The 17,250-nt window shown below is 57.2% G+C and overlaps 4 protein-coding genes across 10 annotated transcripts in view; 2 read left to right on the top strand and 2 right to left on the bottom strand.

Annotated features, from left to right (window-relative positions):
- TXNDC16 (thioredoxin domain containing 16) overlaps positions 1–17,071 on the bottom strand; it is a 40,044-nt gene extending 22,973 nt beyond the window's left edge. For 2 of the 3 annotated variants that reach the window (XM_050336111.1, XM_050336113.1), the window contains exons 1-9: positions 17,059–17,071; positions 16,534–16,646; positions 6,107–6,310; positions 5,045–5,127; positions 4,229–4,302; positions 3,367–3,441; positions 3,136–3,257; positions 2,545–2,635; positions 804–960 (exon numbers count right to left, since the gene is read on the bottom strand). In XM_050336111.1, the coding sequence (XP_050192068.1) occupies positions 804–960; positions 2,545–2,635; positions 3,136–3,257; positions 3,367–3,441; positions 4,229–4,302; positions 5,045–5,127; positions 6,107–6,275 (771 nt within the window). In that variant the 5' untranslated portion in view covers positions 6,276–6,310; positions 16,534–16,646; positions 17,059–17,071. Of the gene's footprint in view, positions 1–803; positions 961–2,544; positions 2,636–3,135; positions 3,258–3,366; positions 3,442–4,228; positions 4,303–5,044; positions 5,128–6,106; positions 6,311–16,533; positions 16,647–17,049 lie in introns of all 3 variants that reach the window. The other variant, XM_050336112.1, reaches the window with a different exon arrangement.
- The window catches only part of GNPNAT1 (glucosamine-phosphate N-acetyltransferase 1), a 152,159-nt gene that overhangs the window by 58,778 nt on the left and 76,131 nt on the right, over positions 1–17,250 (bottom strand). The gene's annotated exons all lie outside the window — the stretch shown is intronic.
- The window catches only part of PSMC6 (proteasome 26S subunit, ATPase 6), a 246,791-nt gene that overhangs the window by 180,601 nt on the left and 48,940 nt on the right, over positions 1–17,250 (top strand). The gene's annotated exons all lie outside the window — the stretch shown is intronic.
- On the top strand, positions 10,460–15,212 carry LOC126651329 (maestro heat-like repeat-containing protein family member 6). Its single transcript, XM_050337117.1, has 15 exons — positions 10,460–10,586; positions 10,824–10,888; positions 11,002–11,622; positions 11,745–11,893; positions 12,157–12,292; positions 12,477–12,664; positions 12,753–12,890; positions 13,060–13,174; positions 13,343–13,480; positions 13,614–13,793; positions 13,918–14,073; positions 14,231–14,332; positions 14,443–14,545; positions 14,682–14,738; positions 15,016–15,212. Exons 1-15 carry the CDS (start codon positions 10,460–10,462, stop codon positions 15,210–15,212), a joined length of 2,472 nt encoding a protein of 823 aa, XP_050193074.1.

Genomic DNA, 17,250 nt, shown 5'->3' with positions numbered 1-17,250 from the left:
TTGGCCAAATCCCAGCCACAACATGCAGGAGCTGGAATCCTCTCCCTTCCTGCCTTGGACAAGCTGCTTCATGAGCAGCACAGAGCTGCCTAATGGCCTAATCCAGGAGACTGGCCGAAGGAGGCACTTCCCAGCTCATCTGCTCATCCTCTTGGATGGGCAGAGATGACCAGCGGGGAACAGGAGGCTGATAAAGTTCCTCCTGACCCATGGAAGGAGGAGAGAGGAGGGAACTTCCTGTCCCTTGTGCTCATCAAGCTGTGAAGGATTGATATCCTTCACATGGAGGAGCTTACAGGAGCAGCTGAGGACTTTGGGTTTGTCTAGTTTGGGAAAAGCAGGCTGAGGGATGTCCCCACTGCTCTCCACAGCTTCCTGAGGGGATGTTGAGGGGGAAACACTGATCTCTTCCACATATCCAGGGATAGGACACGTGGAAATGGTTCACAGCTGCATCAGGGCAGGTTTAGACAGGACATTGGGAAGCATTGGTAAAGTACCAAGAGTGTGGTCAAACACTGGGAGAAGCTTCATTTCGAGGTGGTCAGAGCTTAAGAGTCGTCTGGAAAATACTCTCAATAATTTACTTTACCTTTTGGCCAGCCCTGGATTGCTCAGGCAGTCGGACCAGACCCTGCCTGTTACTTGCTTGGGCCCAACCTGGGAGCTTTGCCATTATCTCCAAGGGGAAAGGGTGGATTCTCACGCTCAGCTTTGCCCTCTGCTCTCGCCGCCCTCACCCTCACCCCCCACCCCAGCTGCCCCCACACCCCCAGCCGGGCGGCTCCTCCTTCCCATCGTACCACCAAGGGAGCCCCCATGAGCTTGAGGTGCCTGTGGATGTTGAGCAGGGTGAGGGGCTGTGCCAGGGCTGTTCTCCTGCAGGGCTGTGCCGGGTCCGTGGCCCTCTGGCAGTGGCAGAACAGCAGCCAGGCAGAGGATCCATCGGGGTCATCACCGCTGTGAGGGAGAAACAAAACCCTGAGCGGGGCTGGGAAAATGCCCTGGCAGAAGGAGCAGGTTTGCTGACACGTTTTACAGGGGAGATGATCCTCAGGTTCAGGGTTTGACAGGGTTGTGGGACAGGCTGAGAGAGCTGGGAGTGTTTAGCCTGGAGAAGAGAGGCTAAACTTCCAGTGCCTAAAGGGGCTCTGAGAGAGCTGGAGAGGGACTTTGGACAAGAGCATGGAGTGACAGCATGAGGGGGAATGACCTTAAATTGAAGGAGAGCAGGGTTAGATTAGATATTGTGAAGAAATTCTTGGCTGTGAGGGTGGTGAGGCCCTGGCACAGGTTGTCCAGAGAAGCTGTGGCTGCCCCTGGATCCCTGGAAGTGTTCAAGGCCAGGTTGGATGGGGCTTGGAGCAACCTGGAATAGTGGAAGGTGTCCCTGCCCATGGCAGGGGGTGGAATGAGATGGCCTTTAAGGTCCCTTCCAACCCAAACCATCCTGTGATTCTGTGATTCTACGACCTCCTCAAGAGTCTTACTACTGACAGATACAGTCATGTCCAAGTGCCTTTTGGAACTGTGCTGACCCTCACTCACCAGGTGCTCCCAAATGATCCAAATCCCACAATAATTGACCCAGCTTGAGAAGGACACAAATAAAAGCTTTTCTCAGAGGGATGAGCCTTGCCAGTGCAGTGCAGACCCTGGCAGGAGGAGAAGAGCTGAAATCCACAGCTTTGCTCATGTCTTTCACCAAACTGGTGACATCCTACAGGCTGTACAAGGAATATTCCACCCTCTGAACAGCACTGTTTCAGGCTATGCCAAAGGAAGCAGTGAGGTCGAATTCCCTGGATGGCTCCCTGCTGAGTTGTTCCTGCTCTGACATCATCACCGGTTTCGGCTGGTGGGTTAACTTTGGGAAGTCAGGTGGCTTTTCCTAAGCATCCCCTAAAACAGGGATCCCTGTGTTTGTACAGGGATGTAATATCTGGAAGATCTTAAGGGATTTAAGATATGGAAGAGCAGAGGGCAGTATTAAGCCCCCAGATCCTGCTGCCCTGACTGCTGAAAGCTGCTCCTGTTGGAGAAGCTCCCACCATTCCAGCAGCTCAGGATGTGGCCGCTGGTGCCCTCGCTGCTTTGAGGAGAATTAAGCCAATTCCTGTCAAATGACAACCGTGCCATCTAGTGGCAGCCACAGCACCCTGTCCCTGACATCCTGCAAGGATGGGATGGCACCTCGGGAAGGACCAGTCTGCTGCCCGCCCTGGCGTCACCTGTGACAAAATCCCAGGTAAATCGATAAAGAATTATTTAGGTTGGAAAAGCCCTCCAAGACCATCGAGTCCAACTGTTCCCTCAGCACTGTCAAGGCCACCACTGACCCATGGCCAAAAGTGCCACATCCACAGGGCTCTGAAATCCCTCCAGAGATGGAGACTGCTTTCAGAAAAGCAAACCAGACCTGACTGTCCACCCTCGGCACCCTAATACCATCCCAGATTTGACCTGGGAATCTGAGAAGCCAGGGGTGGAGCAAACCTTCTCAGGGAAGCAGTTCTCCATGGTGGGGGGTGTGTTTGGACATACCCAGTGGCTTTCAGCAGCGCCGCCTCCGTTGTCAGAACAAACTGGTGGATGGTCCCGTAGACAAAAGCCGCCTCCATCACAGCTCTGTGCTCTGGAAAGGGAAAAGGTAAGACTGAGCTCATTTCTGCTCCCTCCAGATCTCCTGGTTCATCCTTCCCTGGTGCAAATACCAGTTCAGATAGCTCACAGATCATTCAGAAGCTCTCTGTACAAAGCCACAGCTGTCTGAAGGCACACCGTGCAGGGAAGTGAGCAACCACGTTCCTGACCCCCAGCAAACACCCAGGTGGTGCTTGTGAATCCCTTCCACTGCAGAACCAGAGAGCTGGATTTGTTTATTTTGAAGATAGCAACCACTGACTTGCTTTCCCTCTCCAAAGGCCCTGAAAGTTTATGCTCCCAGCAAAACTCTTCTGGGGCAACTCATCCCTTCGGAAACACAGCAAGACGGGTGGAAGTGGAGAACCTGTGGCTGGGCGGCCCTTTCAGGTTTCCATTTGCAGCACTTTGGGTCAGAAACTCAGCCCCTGTGCACCTCAGTCAGAAAAGGCTCTGGGAGGAGAGGAAAGATGGAAAGCTGAGTGTCAATACCTGCTGTCCCAGTAGCTGGTACGTAGGCAAAGACCATGTTCGACTTCCCTTTCAACACATTCTCGATGTTCTGAAGGTCTGCCAGTGTTTCAACGTATCTGACTTCATTAAAGAGCAGGGCACTGAGGAGGCAGGGAAAGAAAAATCTCATCAACGAATCCTAACATTCCTGTCAACAAGTGGGAACGGGAAGTGAAGGATTTCACGGGGATGGATGTGGTCTGTACTCACAACAAAACGTTGGCGACGATGGAGTTCACATCAAACAGGGCGTCGGTGGGGAACTCTCGGATCAGGATGTTTCCTCTGGGGAGGGAAGAAAGAACCACCAAAGGAACATGTGAGAGGTTCGTTCCACTTGGCATAAGGGAGCCTGGGAATTCTCTCAAGCCAAGCCAGGCACAGAAGAATAGGGAGGATGATGGAGAAATGACAAAACGCGGCTCAAGACGCCTTTGATCCGAGCTGGGAATCGTTCAAGCCCATGTCCCATCAGTTGAGCAGGGTTCTGCTGCTTGGGGACATGGGCCAGTGGTGGGCTTGGAGTGCTGGGGGAATGGTTGGACATGATGGTCTTAAAAGGTCTTTTCCAACCTAAATGATTGTGTGATTTGAAGTATAACAGTACTGGACAAATACAAGGAGGATCCTCCAGAGACCCAGAGCTAAACCTTCCCACCCAGGGCAGAGGAGTCACCCATACCAACAGCAGGAGCACCAAGGAGTGTTTCTTTCCAGGACTAGACCCAAAACCTCGTGATCTGAGTGCTCCTCTGGGGGACTTGGTGGTGGGAGGCCACAGGGACAGGAGAACACTGATGGAGGACTTCTCCCGTGGCTTCATCCCGCAGCTCATCCCTCCGCTGCTCCAAGGAATGTGGGCACGATGGGAGGTTTCACACTGAGGACAAAGCACCTGCTTTGCCTGTGAGGGACTTTTTGGGGACACTCTTTGCCAAACCCTGTAGGTCACTGCTGTGCCCACGGCTCCTCTCTGCCTCTGCAGACATCTCTGATCTCTGGTAGTGTTTCCTTCATTCCAACATTTGCATCGGAAAGGAATCCCAGTGCAGTACCCAGAAACCCCCCTCACCTGAACAGGTAGGCTTTCCTTAAGGCATTTTCTTTTCCACAATATCTTGAGATGTCCTCTTTGGGACAGTTAACCTAGACAGCAAAGGCATGTCATGAGACATTCAGCCCTACAAATGACTGCACACACAGAGCACTACAGCTTTCTTCAATTCGAGAGTGCAAACACAGCCTTTCCAAGACTGCCAGGAGGGAAAATTCAGCAAAATGGAGTGCAGAGATTCAATAAAATGAGATTGTACTTCAGTTCTCCAGCTCAGCCTGCTGATTTGGGTCAGATGGGATCAAGAGATCCCATGATCTGCCCAGAATATTCAGGTGACAGATCACTGCTTGCTTATTAGACTTGGCCTGTAGCTGGAAATTATATATGTAAATATCTATAGATGAGCATGTCTTATAGTCTAATTACACTTGCCTGAATTTGTCATTGCTCACCAAAATCTGCATAAAGTTTCAGCTAAAAACCCTTTTATGTGAAATATTTATTTCACCGAGTTGAAAAGAAGTGAACTAACTCCACCCACCATGGAAAATGGACATCAGAACAGGTTCCCCAGAGAAGCTGGGGCTGCCCCATCCCTGGAAGTGTTCAAGATCAGGTTGGATGGGTCTTAGAGCAAGCTGGGATAGTGGAAGGTGTCCCTGCCCATGGCAAGGGGGTGGAACAAGATGGTCTTTAAGGTCCCTCCCAACCAAAACTGTTCTGTGATTCCATGATCCTATGAAAAACGTGTGTTCATCCCCTCCCTGCCCACCTCCTCTCAGCTCCTCCTCCCTCCATCCTGCCCAGCAGTTTCCCACTGTGCCCCTTTACCTCCACCACAGAAATGCCATAGTCCTGGAGGGCCTCGGCCGAGCTCTCAACCTGCTCCAGGAAGGGCTGGGCACCAGGAGAGGCTGGAACACAAAAAAACCCTCTGTAGGTTCTCAGGGTCAGGAGCATCCTCTGGCCAAACACTGAGACCTGGGAGCTGTGTTGGTGCCTCATCCCACACCAGTGCCTTTGGGAATCACACCAGGGGAATGAGAAATGGCAGAACAACAAAACAAGGACAGGATCTCCTCCTAATCCATGACAGCCTTTAGTTCTCCTGCATGTGAGGGATCACCCTTTCCCTGGCAGGTACCACAGATGAGGGGAGAGTTCCTTAGGAGACTGGATTGCTACTCCATGGTACCTCCAGAAAATATTCCAGAAAATTAATGAAGAGGTTTGCAGGGGTGTTCCTGGGGACGCAGCCAGGAAAGAACCCATCCCAAGAGGTCTCTGTGTGTCAGGAGCACTCCAGGATGCACAAACACTGAGCTTGACCAGCTCCCTTGGGGGTTAAAAATCTCAGGAATTGCCTCTTCATTGAGGAGGGCCACAGGGGGATTGGAAGGATGGAACACCTCTCCCTGAGGAAAGGCCCAGAGAAGTGGGATTGTTCAGCCTGGAAAAGAGAAGGCTCTGGGGTGACTTAATTGTGGCCTTCCAGTACCTGAAGGAGATAAAAGAAAGGTGGAAAGAGACTATTTACAATGGCCTGGAGGGACAGGACAAGGGGGAATGGCTTCCCACTGCCAGAGGGCAGGGTTAGATGGGATATTGGGAAGGAAGTCCTGGATGAGAGGGTGGGCAGGCCCTGGCACAGGTTGCCCAGAGAAGCTGTGGCTGCCCCTGGATCCCTGGAAATGTTCCAGGCCAGGTTGGATGGGGTTTGGAGCAACCTGGGCTAGTGGAAGGTGTCCCTGCCCAGGGCAGGGTGTTGGAACTGGATGAGCTTTAAGCTCCCTTCCAACCCAAACCATGCCACGATTGTGGGATTGTTCCACTTCCACCCAAGCCTCGCTGAGCCCCCCAGGCTGATGTCAGTGCCCACCATCAAACACTTACCATGAGGGGTGAAAAAAGCCAGGGATGCTCGTCCAGCTTCCAAGCCACTGAAGTAGCGCTGAGGGCTCGGCTCCCGCCGCAGCCCCGCCATTCCCGGCCTTGGGATGGAGGAAGAGCAGAGGAGCAGGAAAACAAAGGAGGAAACCCATCTGTCCCCTGGGGATGACATGGCTGTTGTCAGCTACAGGCACAGGAGAGTCACAACTGGGGAGAAAATCAAACATATATATATATATATTATACATAAACACATATGTGAGTGTTTCTCTCTTCAGGCAGGTGCAGCACAACCATAATTTGCAACTGTGGAAATTATTATTAATGTGACACAAACATCTCGAGGAACACCATGAATTAGTCACTCCAGCACCACTCAGACAACTGCAAAGAGCCCAGCAAAGGCCATTCTCTTACTTCTGAGTGCTACCTTCAAGTGCACAGACCCTCAGTGCTGTCCCTTTAAGGCTGGGTTCTGTCCCTCCTTTTCACTTCTTCTGAGTCAAACAGAAATTTAATGTACAGGCAGAAAGCAGTGCCAGCATCACACACAAACCCCCACCCAAACTGCTTCAACTCTTGCTGAAGAGCTTTGAGGATGGCAACGGCATCTGTGTGCCCCTGAGAGGTGCTTGCAGAGGGATGGGGCACGTTGAGGTTGACAAAAATCAAATGGCCAAGCTGAGATTCAAGTGTCAGACCTTCTGTTTCTGTGCAAAATGCAAATGGGTACATTCTGCTCCCTGTTTATGGTCAGAACAAAGAGGAATTTTGCAGGTATATTTATAAAGACTCTGTAGCTGAAGTCCTTAACATGAGGATGCGGTGCTGGTGCTTCAAGAACACATGCTCTGGTTTATTTTTTTATAGAATAACTGATTTCTCTCTCGTATTTATAAGGATTTACGTAACTTAAATGGATGCTATTTTTGTAAGTCCTGCTGTTTTCTTCTCTACTCTGCGTTCAGAAGTCCTGATACAATTTAACCTCTCTAGGATTAACAAAAGCAGCAGATTACCCTTGACCTAATCTACATGGAACAATAAATCAGACAAGAATTCTGCAGTATCTTTTCTGCTCCTGGCTGCTGGTTTTGCCACTTCATAGTAGCCACTTTTACTTCCAGGGAGAATCATGGAATGTTAAGGCTTGGAAGGGACCTTAAAGATCATCCATCCCAAACCCCACTGTGTGTATTAGGCATGAATTTCCCTGACCAGATTGATTTTGGTGGAAGGTGCCCCTGCCCATGGCAGGGGGGTGGAACAAGATGGTCTTTAAGGTCCCTCCCGACCCAAACCAATCCGGGATTCTGGGATTCCATTGCTCGCTTCACACCACGCCAAAACACGTGAGGAGGTCAAAGAGCCCTAAGGATGGAAAAACACCTTCTGCCCACTCCAACCCCCTGTTTAACACCAGGCTCCTGCTCCTTGGGTGCTGCTGGAGCGTGGCTGGTCCCTGGCCAGCGAAGGGAAAAAGCTGGAACTGAGGGCATGTTGCTCTGCACCATGAGCTGCTTCCCCCAACAAACACCTCTGCCATTCCCTCCACCACCCTGTCAGATTCTGTCAGCTCCCCGTGGCTGCTCTGGGATGATCCCAAGCTCACAACCAACCAGGGGAAGAGCCTCTGCTGTGCTCTGAGAGCGAGGATTTAGTGACAGCCAGGCACACTCAGACTCGCCAGCTCCTTCTCCCAGAGGTGGGGTGTTGGAATCGGGGCCTGAAGGCACAAGAGAACAAAGACAGAGCTGGAAAGACATCAATTTTTTTTTAGTTTTCATCTCAAAATCTCCAGTTCCCTCCTTTCCAGCTTTGGGCAGTGTCAGGCATTCCTGGTTCTGTGCCCTCCCATCTGTTCCCTGGCTTAGAGAGGGTATAGGGATCAGGGGAGGGGGGGGATGTTTATGAAATGACAAACGTGGCTACAGCAGGATGGAAAAATAAACACAATGCTGGCATGTGGGAACAAGCCCAGGTCAAATGGGAGAGCTTACTGTCAAGGAAGCAAGAGCAGCAGCCTCCAAGGACTCAAAGATGTCATGGCATTATACCTTGAGGAGGGTGACAGCAGCTTAAAACTCAACTCCAGCCTCCTGGGAGACCTCAGAGCCCCTTCCAGGGCCTAAAGGGGCTCCAGGAGAGCTGGAGAGGGACTTGGGACAAGGGCCTGGAGGGACAGGACACAGGGAATGGTTTCCCACTGACAGAGGGCAGGGATAGGTGGGATATTGAAAGGAAACTGGTGAGGCCCTGGCACAGGTTGCCCAGAGAAGCTGTGGCTGCCCCTGGATCCCTGGAAGTGTCCAAGGCCAGGTTGGACGCAGCTTGGAGCAACCTGGGTTAGTGGAAGATGTCCCTACCCATGGCAGGGGCTGGAACAAGATGAGCTTTAAGGTCCCTTCCAACACAAACTATTCTGGGATTCCATGAAAAATGTGTGCTCAGCCCTTCCCCAGCCATGTCCTCTCACCTCCTCATTTCTCCATCCTGCTCAGCAGGTTCCCTCTGTTCCCCATCAATCCAGACCCGAATATTCAGCTTTGAAGCCATTTCCCCTGTCACCTCTTTTCCATCAACAAGAAAACTAACACCATAGGGCTGGAAACAGAGCACTGACACTTGCAGGATTGCCAGAGATGTGTGAAAATGCCATGGATGTGTGAACCAGCTCTGTGTCACTGCTGGGAAACCTGAAGCCCACGGACCAGGGGCAGCACAGCACAGATGGAATGCAAGGCCTGGTTCACGTTTCCACGGTCATCATTCCAAGACAGAGCCAGGTAAGGTGGTCAAGGTCACTGTAGGCGACCTAAAGTGAAACCAAATGCACCAGAGACATCCAGCACAGACTCCTGCGTGGGCACAAATTGCTTGTGCCACATCAGTTGCTTGGGAATCCTGCATTGGAAACCATGGACTGGGATCCTTGAAAAACCTCAGTGATTCCACCTGCTTTCCCTGACACTTTCGTCACACAGACACCAGCTGCAAATATTTATTACTGAGGAAGCTGAGGGTGATGTGGGGTGGGTTTTGAGCCTCCCATAATAAGGAAAAACCACTGTTCTATTGGAACCATGGATTGCAAGGCCGGCTGGGTACCACCCCCATCATCCACGGGCTTCCCTGAGAAGAAACCCTCTTCCCCAGGAGAAACACCTTGGAGAATCAGCTTGGGATGAAATTCCCGACTGGGAAGGTGCTGAGGGTGGGATGTTGAGTGGGGGTGTTGATGTTCCTTCTGAAATGCATTTTAGCCTCAGCTGTGATCATTCTGGGTAGTTTTACTTTTCCCTGATTTGAACGTTCATATTATTATCCCTTAATAGAAAACCATTTGCAAACCAATCAATGCCCAGATTTTTTGCCTCAGGTCATGTTTTGAAGTTGACTCTCAATGGATCACATGAAGGCAAAGAAGTTGCAGGTTTGAGCTGGGAAGCAAACTTCCAAATACTTGATATTCTTGGGTCCTCCCAACTCAGTGACATTGGGAAGTTTGCAACTTCCTTCAGCTCCTTGTGTTGAGGACTGGGAAGCCATGCTTTCCCGAATTTAGGAGGATTAAATGCCAAATCCTTCTGAACCATCCCAGCCAAGGTGTTTTTGTGCTGCAGGTCATGAGTTCCATGAAGACATCGTGGTAGGAAGGAGCCCCAGCTTCTGCCTTGGCAGGGATGCCAAGCCTTGCCCCCAGTGGCTGCAGCTGCTCCTGCCAACAGCCCTGCAGGAGCGCAGACATCGGTGCCCGTGGGCTTTGGCCGCCCTCTGGCAGGGAAGTCCCCGGGCCGGGCTGGGGGAGGCCCCAGGGCCCGTGGCCGTGTGTCACAGGGCCCTTTGTGACACGGTGGCTGGGACGGGCACGGTGTCCAAGGGCCCTCTGTGACACGTGGGGATAAAGGTGTTGGCGTCAACGCGGCCACGCCACAGCGCTCGGAGCGCGCGACTGGGCAGGACGGGACAGAGCGGTGCTGTGAGGAGTCTCCTCGCAGCCAACTCAGTCTTTGCCGACCAGAAGCTTTTCCGAGAGCACTCTTTGAAAGAAGATCCCTCGAGGCCAGTCCACAGGAGTTGGTGACCCGGAGCGTTTCCGAGCCATCCCCACTCCCTGTGGGAGTGGCCCTCGAGGCCAGGCCACGGGCCTTGGTGCCCCGGAGCTTTTCCGAGGAGTCACCAGTGCCTGTGGCAGTGGCCCTTGAGGCCATTTGTTGAGACTTTGCCACCAGGGACGTTTCCAAGCCATCAGCAGTCCCTGTGGCAGGAGCCCCTGAGGCCACTGAGTCACACTTGGCCACCAGGGGTTTTTCCCAGGCATCTCTCCCGCAGCTGCCCTCGAGGCCAGACTGTGCCATGGCGGGGGGATGCTTCGGCCTGTGCGGGCTGCTCCGGAGGCAGAGGAAGAACAGGAGAGGCCCTGGAGCTGGCCTAGCACAGGAACCCGAGGAGGAGGTGCAGCACTTCCAGCCACTGCAGCAGGGTGAGTGCTGCAGCTGCCCACAGGGATGGGGCTGCAGGAGCTGGGCCCCTTCCCGTCCCCTCTGGACATGGCCAGGGAAAGGGAGGGGGAAGAGGGGCCAAGGCTGATCCCCCCGGCATCCGTGCTCCATCCCCTGGGCATCCCAGGGCTGGCCCTGCCTGTGGAGCGCAGGGCTGGGCTGTGTTCTCTGGGCTCTCCCGCAGCCCCTCAGCTCTGACTGCGCTCGCTCTTTGCCAGATCCAGGCCGGGACCGCCCAGCAGAGCAGGACCGCGCCCGTGGCCGCTTCCGCAGGGCAGTTCAGGTACCTGCAGCCATCCCCCCTGGGCTGGGACTGCTGTCCCTGCTCCGCCTGGCACCGCTGTCACAGCACTCCATGTGACTTCCCTCTCCTCCCTGCCCCTTCTTCTCCTGCAGAGGTTGCTGAAATTCGTGGGAGTTCGGCGCAGAACGGCCACGACTGCACCGCCCGAGCTCGTGGCACAGCCTGAGACCAACGCTGCCGAGCTCGAGGCACAGCCTGTTGTCAGCTCTGCACTGAGTGACTGTGCAGCCAGTGGTGACATGGCACCCATGGACTGTGCAGCCAGTGGTGACATGGAACTGGATGATGGCACAGAAACCTCAGACAGGGCACCGATTGATGGCACAGCAACCTCGGACATGGCTGAAATTGGTGGCACAGAAACCATCGACATGGCAGCCACTGATTCCACAGCCAACTGTGACACGGCACCAACTGGTGACGCAGCCACCTCTGACACGGCACCAGTCGATGGCACCAACACCTGTGACACGGCACTGATGGATGGCACAGAAACTAATGACACGGCACCGATGGATGATGGCACAGCCACCTCTGACACCGCGCTGGCCGACACAGAGACAAGCTCTGACACCGCTCCCACTGATGTCAGGGCTGAGGCTGACGCCACGACTGAGGGCATTGGAAACACTGACTGCACACCCATGCAGAGTGTGACTGATGCTCCCAGTCTGGATCTTTGGGAGCAGAAAGGTGTCTCCAATCCAAATGAAGTAAGCACCCTGTGGCCAGGGCTCTTATGGCCCCCCCAAGCCAGCTCTGCTGGGCCCCCTGAGCCATTGAGGGAAACCTGCTGGCTCTGGCAGCTCTCCAAGTGTCCCCCTCTCCCCTCCAGGTGCCAGCCATCGTCAGCTCCATCCACCAGTGGCTCAGGTGCTGGTTGTCTGCACAGGTCAGGTCGTCCATTGCCATCCGCAGGCTGGCCCAGGCACACCCTGGGCAGGTGGTGACGACTCTCCTGCGCTGTGCCCCAGCGTGTGACAGGTACAGGGCCCAGCTGCTTGGCTGGCTCAGGGCTCACCAGCTCTTAGGACCCATCACCCTTGTCAAGCCTGTCCCTCCTGGTCTGCCAGACAGGTGGACAGTTGCAGGACCCTCTGGCCCCTCCAGTTCCCAGCCCAGGCCTGTCAGCCCCCAATCCTGCTGCCATGAGCCCTCCCTGCCACTCAAGGCACCCTGGCTCTGTCACCTGGGCCCCCACAGCTGCCATGGCCCAAACCCCCTGACCCAGAGCTCTGGCTCCACAGAGCTGCTGCAATCCTGTGGAGGACCATCGCCTCCTCGGCCACCACAGTGCAGAAGGTGCTGCCAACGCTGCTCGGGGTAATGGAGGACAGCGTGTTCAGCTCTGATGGCAACGACACCGACATCTGTGCCCTGGCTGTGAGTTTCTGGAACTCCTCACGTCTCTCCATCCTCCCCCATTGCTGCATCTCCCTCAGGCCTTGGGCTGCAAATGTGGCTGAGGGGCAGGGTCAGGGGTAGCAGGCCAGCTGCTCCCCCTGGGTCTCCCTGGCCTCTGCCTCCCTCTGGGCACTGATGGTGTCTCCGTGTGGGTTTATTGCAGGCAACCCTGGCACTGTGGCTGATGGTCCAGGAGCCCCAGTGCCAAGATGCCCTGTTGGTCCATGCCCCTCGTCTCCTGGTGGCTCTGCTCTGCCAGCTGTGCATGAGCACAGAGCAGATGCCACAGGAGGTCAGCACCTTCTGGAGGGGATGCCAGGAGCAGCACGGCCTTCCCACCCACCCCAACAGGTGCTCCATGCCCGTCCCCTCTCCCTGCCATGGCCTCAGGGCTGGGGCCAGGGCTCCCAGCATGACGTGGCCTTTGCTCTGCACACAGCTTTGTGGTCCAGACCATCAAGGCCCTGCTCTGCCAGCTGCAGTGGGACCAGGAGCTGGTGTCAGTGGAGCGCAAGCGTGGCTGGGACGCGCTCCTCTTTGCTGACACGCAGCACTACGCAGTGGGGCTGCTGGCCAGGTGAGACACCCTTGTCCCCGCTGCCCCCGGCACCTCTGCTCTGGGCACGGGGCAGCCCACAAAGGCCCCATGGGGCAGAAGGCCTTGGCCCCAAGGGGTGGCCGAGCCAGTCCTGGCAGAGCTTTGCCCACCTGACTCAGGGCCGGGGGTTCCCTTTTTCCCCTGACAGGGAGATGCGCCGCGTGTTGGTCCCCTCCTACGGCCCGCTGGCGAGGCACCTGCTGGGGCTGCTCAGCAGGGAGGGGCCCCGCTGGGAGCTGCCTGCCCTGGCCTTGCTTGTGGAGGTGAGCCTGCTGGGAGCGCTGCCTGGCCCGGCTGCCTCCCCCTCTCTGCCCTCGGGCAGCCGCAGCTGCCGGGACGGTGCCTGCGCCCTGTGCTGCTGCCTGGGCACAGCCCTGGGCGGCTCCGGCTCCTGCTGCCCGGGCACCCCGGCACTGCTCTCTGCCTTCCAGCTCCTGGACTACCTGGACGTGAGCACCTGCCATGACAGTGTCCTGCGGATCCTGGCAAGGCACCTGCAGAGCCAGTGCCCAGAGAGGCGGCGCCTGGCTCTGCGAGAGCTGCTGGTGCTCAGCGTGGATCCCTCCATGGTGAGAAGGGGGCAGGGGCTGAAGCCACACGGGCAGCCTGGGGCTGGGCAAGGCAGTTGGGGTTGCAGTGCCAGGGTGGTGGTGGTGGGGCAGCTCTTCAAGGCTTCACAGCACAGCCTTGTGTTCCACACAGGCCAAAAGCATCTGCAGCCTCTCTGAGCACCTCCTGGAGCTGCTGCGTGATGGAGATGGAGAGCTGGTCAGGATGACCCTCTCCATTTTCCGGAATGTGCTCCAGGATGACGAAGACAGGGAGGGATTCAGCCCCACTGCCCCAAGGCTGGCTGAGGCGCTCCGGCCAGTCTTTGACCACGTAAGGCTCTGTGCCCCCAGCCACAGGCGCTGGGTGCTGCCAGGAAACCTGGGGGAGATTCAGGCCTGGGCCTGGTGGGCCTGGAGCAGGCAGTGCTGAGGTGTTTTCTCTTCTTTGGCCCCAGGACAACAGCCACGTGCAGCTGCTCTCCATTCGCCTCTTCCGAGAGGTGATGGAGTTGGTGGCGGAAGAGGGAACGTGGCTCTGGGAGATGCAGGCGTGGCAGAGCCTGGTCCCCCTGTTCTTCCGCTGGCAGGACGAGAACCAGCGCGTGGCAGAGGTGAGCACTGGTGGGCTCTGGTGTCCCCGGGGCAGGGGCTGGGCTGCCTCCTGCCCTGGGGCCTCAAGGGCTCCATCCTCCTGCCGGCCTCGGTGCAGGGACGCAGGTGCTGTGCCCTGGGCTGTGGTGCCATGTGCCGCTCTCTGCTGCTCTGCAGGCCGCTCGGGAAGCGCTGCTCTGGGCTGCAAGGTTCCTGCAGAGGAGGGACCTGGAGCAGCTGGTGAAGACCGAGCAGCACTTTGGGTTCTGCGACTGCCTGGTAAGGACGAGCCCAGGCTGGAGAAGCCCCAGCCCCTGATGCGCAGTGTGCGGGGCTGGCCCTGTGCCCCCGGCACTGCTGCCCCCACAGACACCCCCTGCTCTCTGCAGATGGAGAAGGAGCTGAGCCGAAGGGGCGAGCACCTGCGCCAGGCCCTGCCCTTCCTGCAGAGCCCCCAGGAGCCCCTGCGAGAGGCGGCCGTCAGGTTCATGGGTGAGCCCCAAGGCCGCGGTCCCTCCCGCCCCGCTGCAGCTCGGCCCCAGCCACAGGGGCCATATGGCCAGGCTGGCAGCGCCGCTGGGGGGGAGCTGGGACACCGCTGGGGCCCTGACAGCCTCTGTGTTCCCAGGGGTCGCCGGCTGGCACATGAGGGAGCAGCAGGAAGACCTGTGGCCCATCCTCAAGGGTGAGTGAGGGCAGCGGGGCCTCCCTGGGGGCTGCGGGGCAGGAGCACAGACCCTGGGCAGGGAGCTGCAATCCCCGCCCCGCCCGCACAGGGCTCTGCTCCCTGCACGGCGTGCCCAGAGCACACACACACTGCAGGGGCACCTTCCCGCTCCTCCTCTTGGCCCCTGCTCCCTCCTGGCCGTGCCAAGAGCTGCTGGCATGGCCCTGGCACCAGGGGCTCCTCGGGTCCCCGCACAGCCACGCTCTGACCCCGGCTCCCTTCCTCTCTCTTCCAGCCCTCGAAGCCATGAGCGAGGACGACTGCCCCTCCACCTCCAACTTGAGGAATGCACTCATGGCCACCTACAGGAGTGCAGTCAGAGCTCCACGTGCTCCGCTGAGGCGACCAATGTCCCTGCAACCACTCGGGACGACAGCCCAGGGACCACTTCCCAGCGCAGCTGCAGCTCCAGCTGATGCTGGGCCCAACTGAGCCAGCCGGCAAGGCCAGGCAGCTCCTGGCTCTGCAGCCCCATGGACGGCTCCCTCCCTTCCCTTCCCTTCTCCTGACCCCACTTCATCCCTCCCCTTCCCCTGACAATAATAAACCTTGTCTTTTTCTTCTTATCTGCATCTTGGTACAACTGAAAGGGCACAAACCCTCAGCCCTGCAGCTCACGGGCCCCTCCTGCCTTTCTTTTGCCCCTTGCACTGTGGGCACACACCCAGAGGGACACGGGCACTTCAGGCTGCAAAGGGGCCTGTCCTGAAGGGCCACTTGCACAGCACTGTGCACTCCAAGATCTTGCTGAAGGCTGTGCTGGTGTTTCCCAAGAAAACCCAAGATTTGGTCATCCCTGGGGAGGCAAGGGGCTTCCTTCTCAAGGAAAGTGCTTTCCAAAGAGTTCCCGGCAAGGGAGGCACAAATTTTTCCCTCTGGCTCTCTGTGGCCCTTTCACTCCTTGTGTCACTTTGCAGAGGGGCAGGGCAAGGGGCACTCCTCAGCCTGTGGGGCAAAGCCACGCTGGGGCAGCTCAGGAACTGCAAGCACAGCTGGCACTGCGTGTCCCCTGAGAACAGAGCTCCTCTCCCAGCCTCTGCCCCCCTGACTGCCAGTGCAAATCCAAGAGATGTGCTGGAATCAGGGATGAGGTTGCCTACAGGGGTGGCTGTGGGAGCATCTTGCAGCAAAGGGATCCTTCTCTGGGGAACATCCAAGCACATCCCAGCCACTGGACTTTTCCTCACTGATTTTTTAATGATGCTCCCACGCTGCCCCTTCTCCTGCCACTTCCCAGAGAGTTTCACTTTCATTTTCACTTCCAGATCCCACTGCCCAGCACCCAGGAGCCCCACTGGCTCTAGTTAGCCAAGGCTGCAGGAGGGATGTGCTGCAGCCCTTCCGTCTGTCCAGCAGTGCTCCCATTGCTGCCAACAGCAGACAGCCTGCAGCATGGAATCATGGAATCATTAACACTGGGAAAGACCTCGGAGACCATCAAGTCCAACCACTCCCCCAGCACTGCCAAGCCCACCACTCAACTGTGCCCCCATCTGCCACATCCACACGTTTCCTGAACACTTCCAGGGATGATGAGTCCACCACTTCCCTGACACAGTCACCACCTGCCGGAATCACCATCTGCTGCATTTCCACCACTTCCCTGGTGGAATCAGCATCACCCACTGCTGCTGCCCCACTGCCCCATTTACTCTGTCCTTGGGGACCGGCCCCAAAAAGTCCCTGGAAAGCAGCTGGCACTGGACACACATCACGGAGCTACCTCTGAGACGGCTTAAGGGATGTCACCTACCAGGTGTCCTGAGCATCCAGGTGACACCCTCATCCCTCCACCGCGGCTGCCAGGAAAGCAGCCCGGGTCCAGCTCTCCCTGCGGTCGGTGGCTTGGCCGCACGGCTGGAAAACCTGGGGATGCCAAACCCATCGGTGTTGGGGCTGTGCCAGCCCGGCGCTGGGATCCCCGATATCCCGGGGATACCTCTCGGCATCCAGGGGGTGTCCGCCCTGAGCCGGGACCTCCGAGCGGCGGGGTCCCTGCTGGGGATCCCGGAGGGACGGAACAGGGATGGACACCCCCCACAGTACCACAGACCCGACCTGCAGTGGGGGATGTCCCCGCACCGCCCTCAGCCCGCGGGGGTGCCCAGATCCCCCCCCAGACAGCTCCGGGGGCACCTCGGCGATGCCCGCACCGCGCCCCTCACCCCTCGCTCCCCTCACGGCTCCTCTCACCCCTGTCCCGCCCCTCACTCCCCTCACCGCCCCTCTCTCCCCCCGCTCCCTCCCTCTCCCCTCAGTGCCCCCTCACCCCTCTCACCCCTCTCTCCTCCGCCGCCCCTCCGGGAGAGCGGGATCGATGACGGGCGGGCGTCACCAACCCAAGAAGCAAAGCGGCGGCCCCGCGGGGGCGGCCCGCAGGTGATTGACGGGCGGCTCCGACCAACCGGCGCTGCGGGCGGGCGGGGGGGCGTGCCCGTCGGGCGGCCAATGGGCAGCGCGCGCCGCCGCC

Source organism: Myiozetetes cayanensis, unplaced genomic scaffold (assembly GCF_022539395.1).
Source record: "Myiozetetes cayanensis isolate MyiCay16 unplaced genomic scaffold, myiCay2020 scf6-25, whole genome shotgun sequence".
NCBI classification, from domain to species: domain Eukaryota; kingdom Metazoa; phylum Chordata; class Aves; order Passeriformes; family Tyrannidae; genus Myiozetetes; species Myiozetetes cayanensis.
The sequence above is the reverse complement of the archived record's forward strand: the minus strand, read 5'-3'. Positions and strand labels throughout refer to the sequence as shown.

Bases quoted from the DNA above. Each gene is read 5' to 3' on its own strand.
- LOC126651329 (XM_050337117.1), top strand. From the start codon at position 10,460: ATGGCGGGGGGATGCTTCGGCCTGTGCGGGCTGCTCCGGAGGCAGAGG. The intron at 12,891-13,059 runs GTGAGACACCCT...TTCCCCTGACAG, and splicing joins GCAGTGGGGCTGCTGGCCAG to GGAGATGCGCCGCGTGTTGG. The intron at 14,739-15,015 runs GTGAGTGAGGGC...TCTCTCTTCCAG, and splicing joins CCTGTGGCCCATCCTCAAGG to CCCTCGAAGCCATGAGCGAG.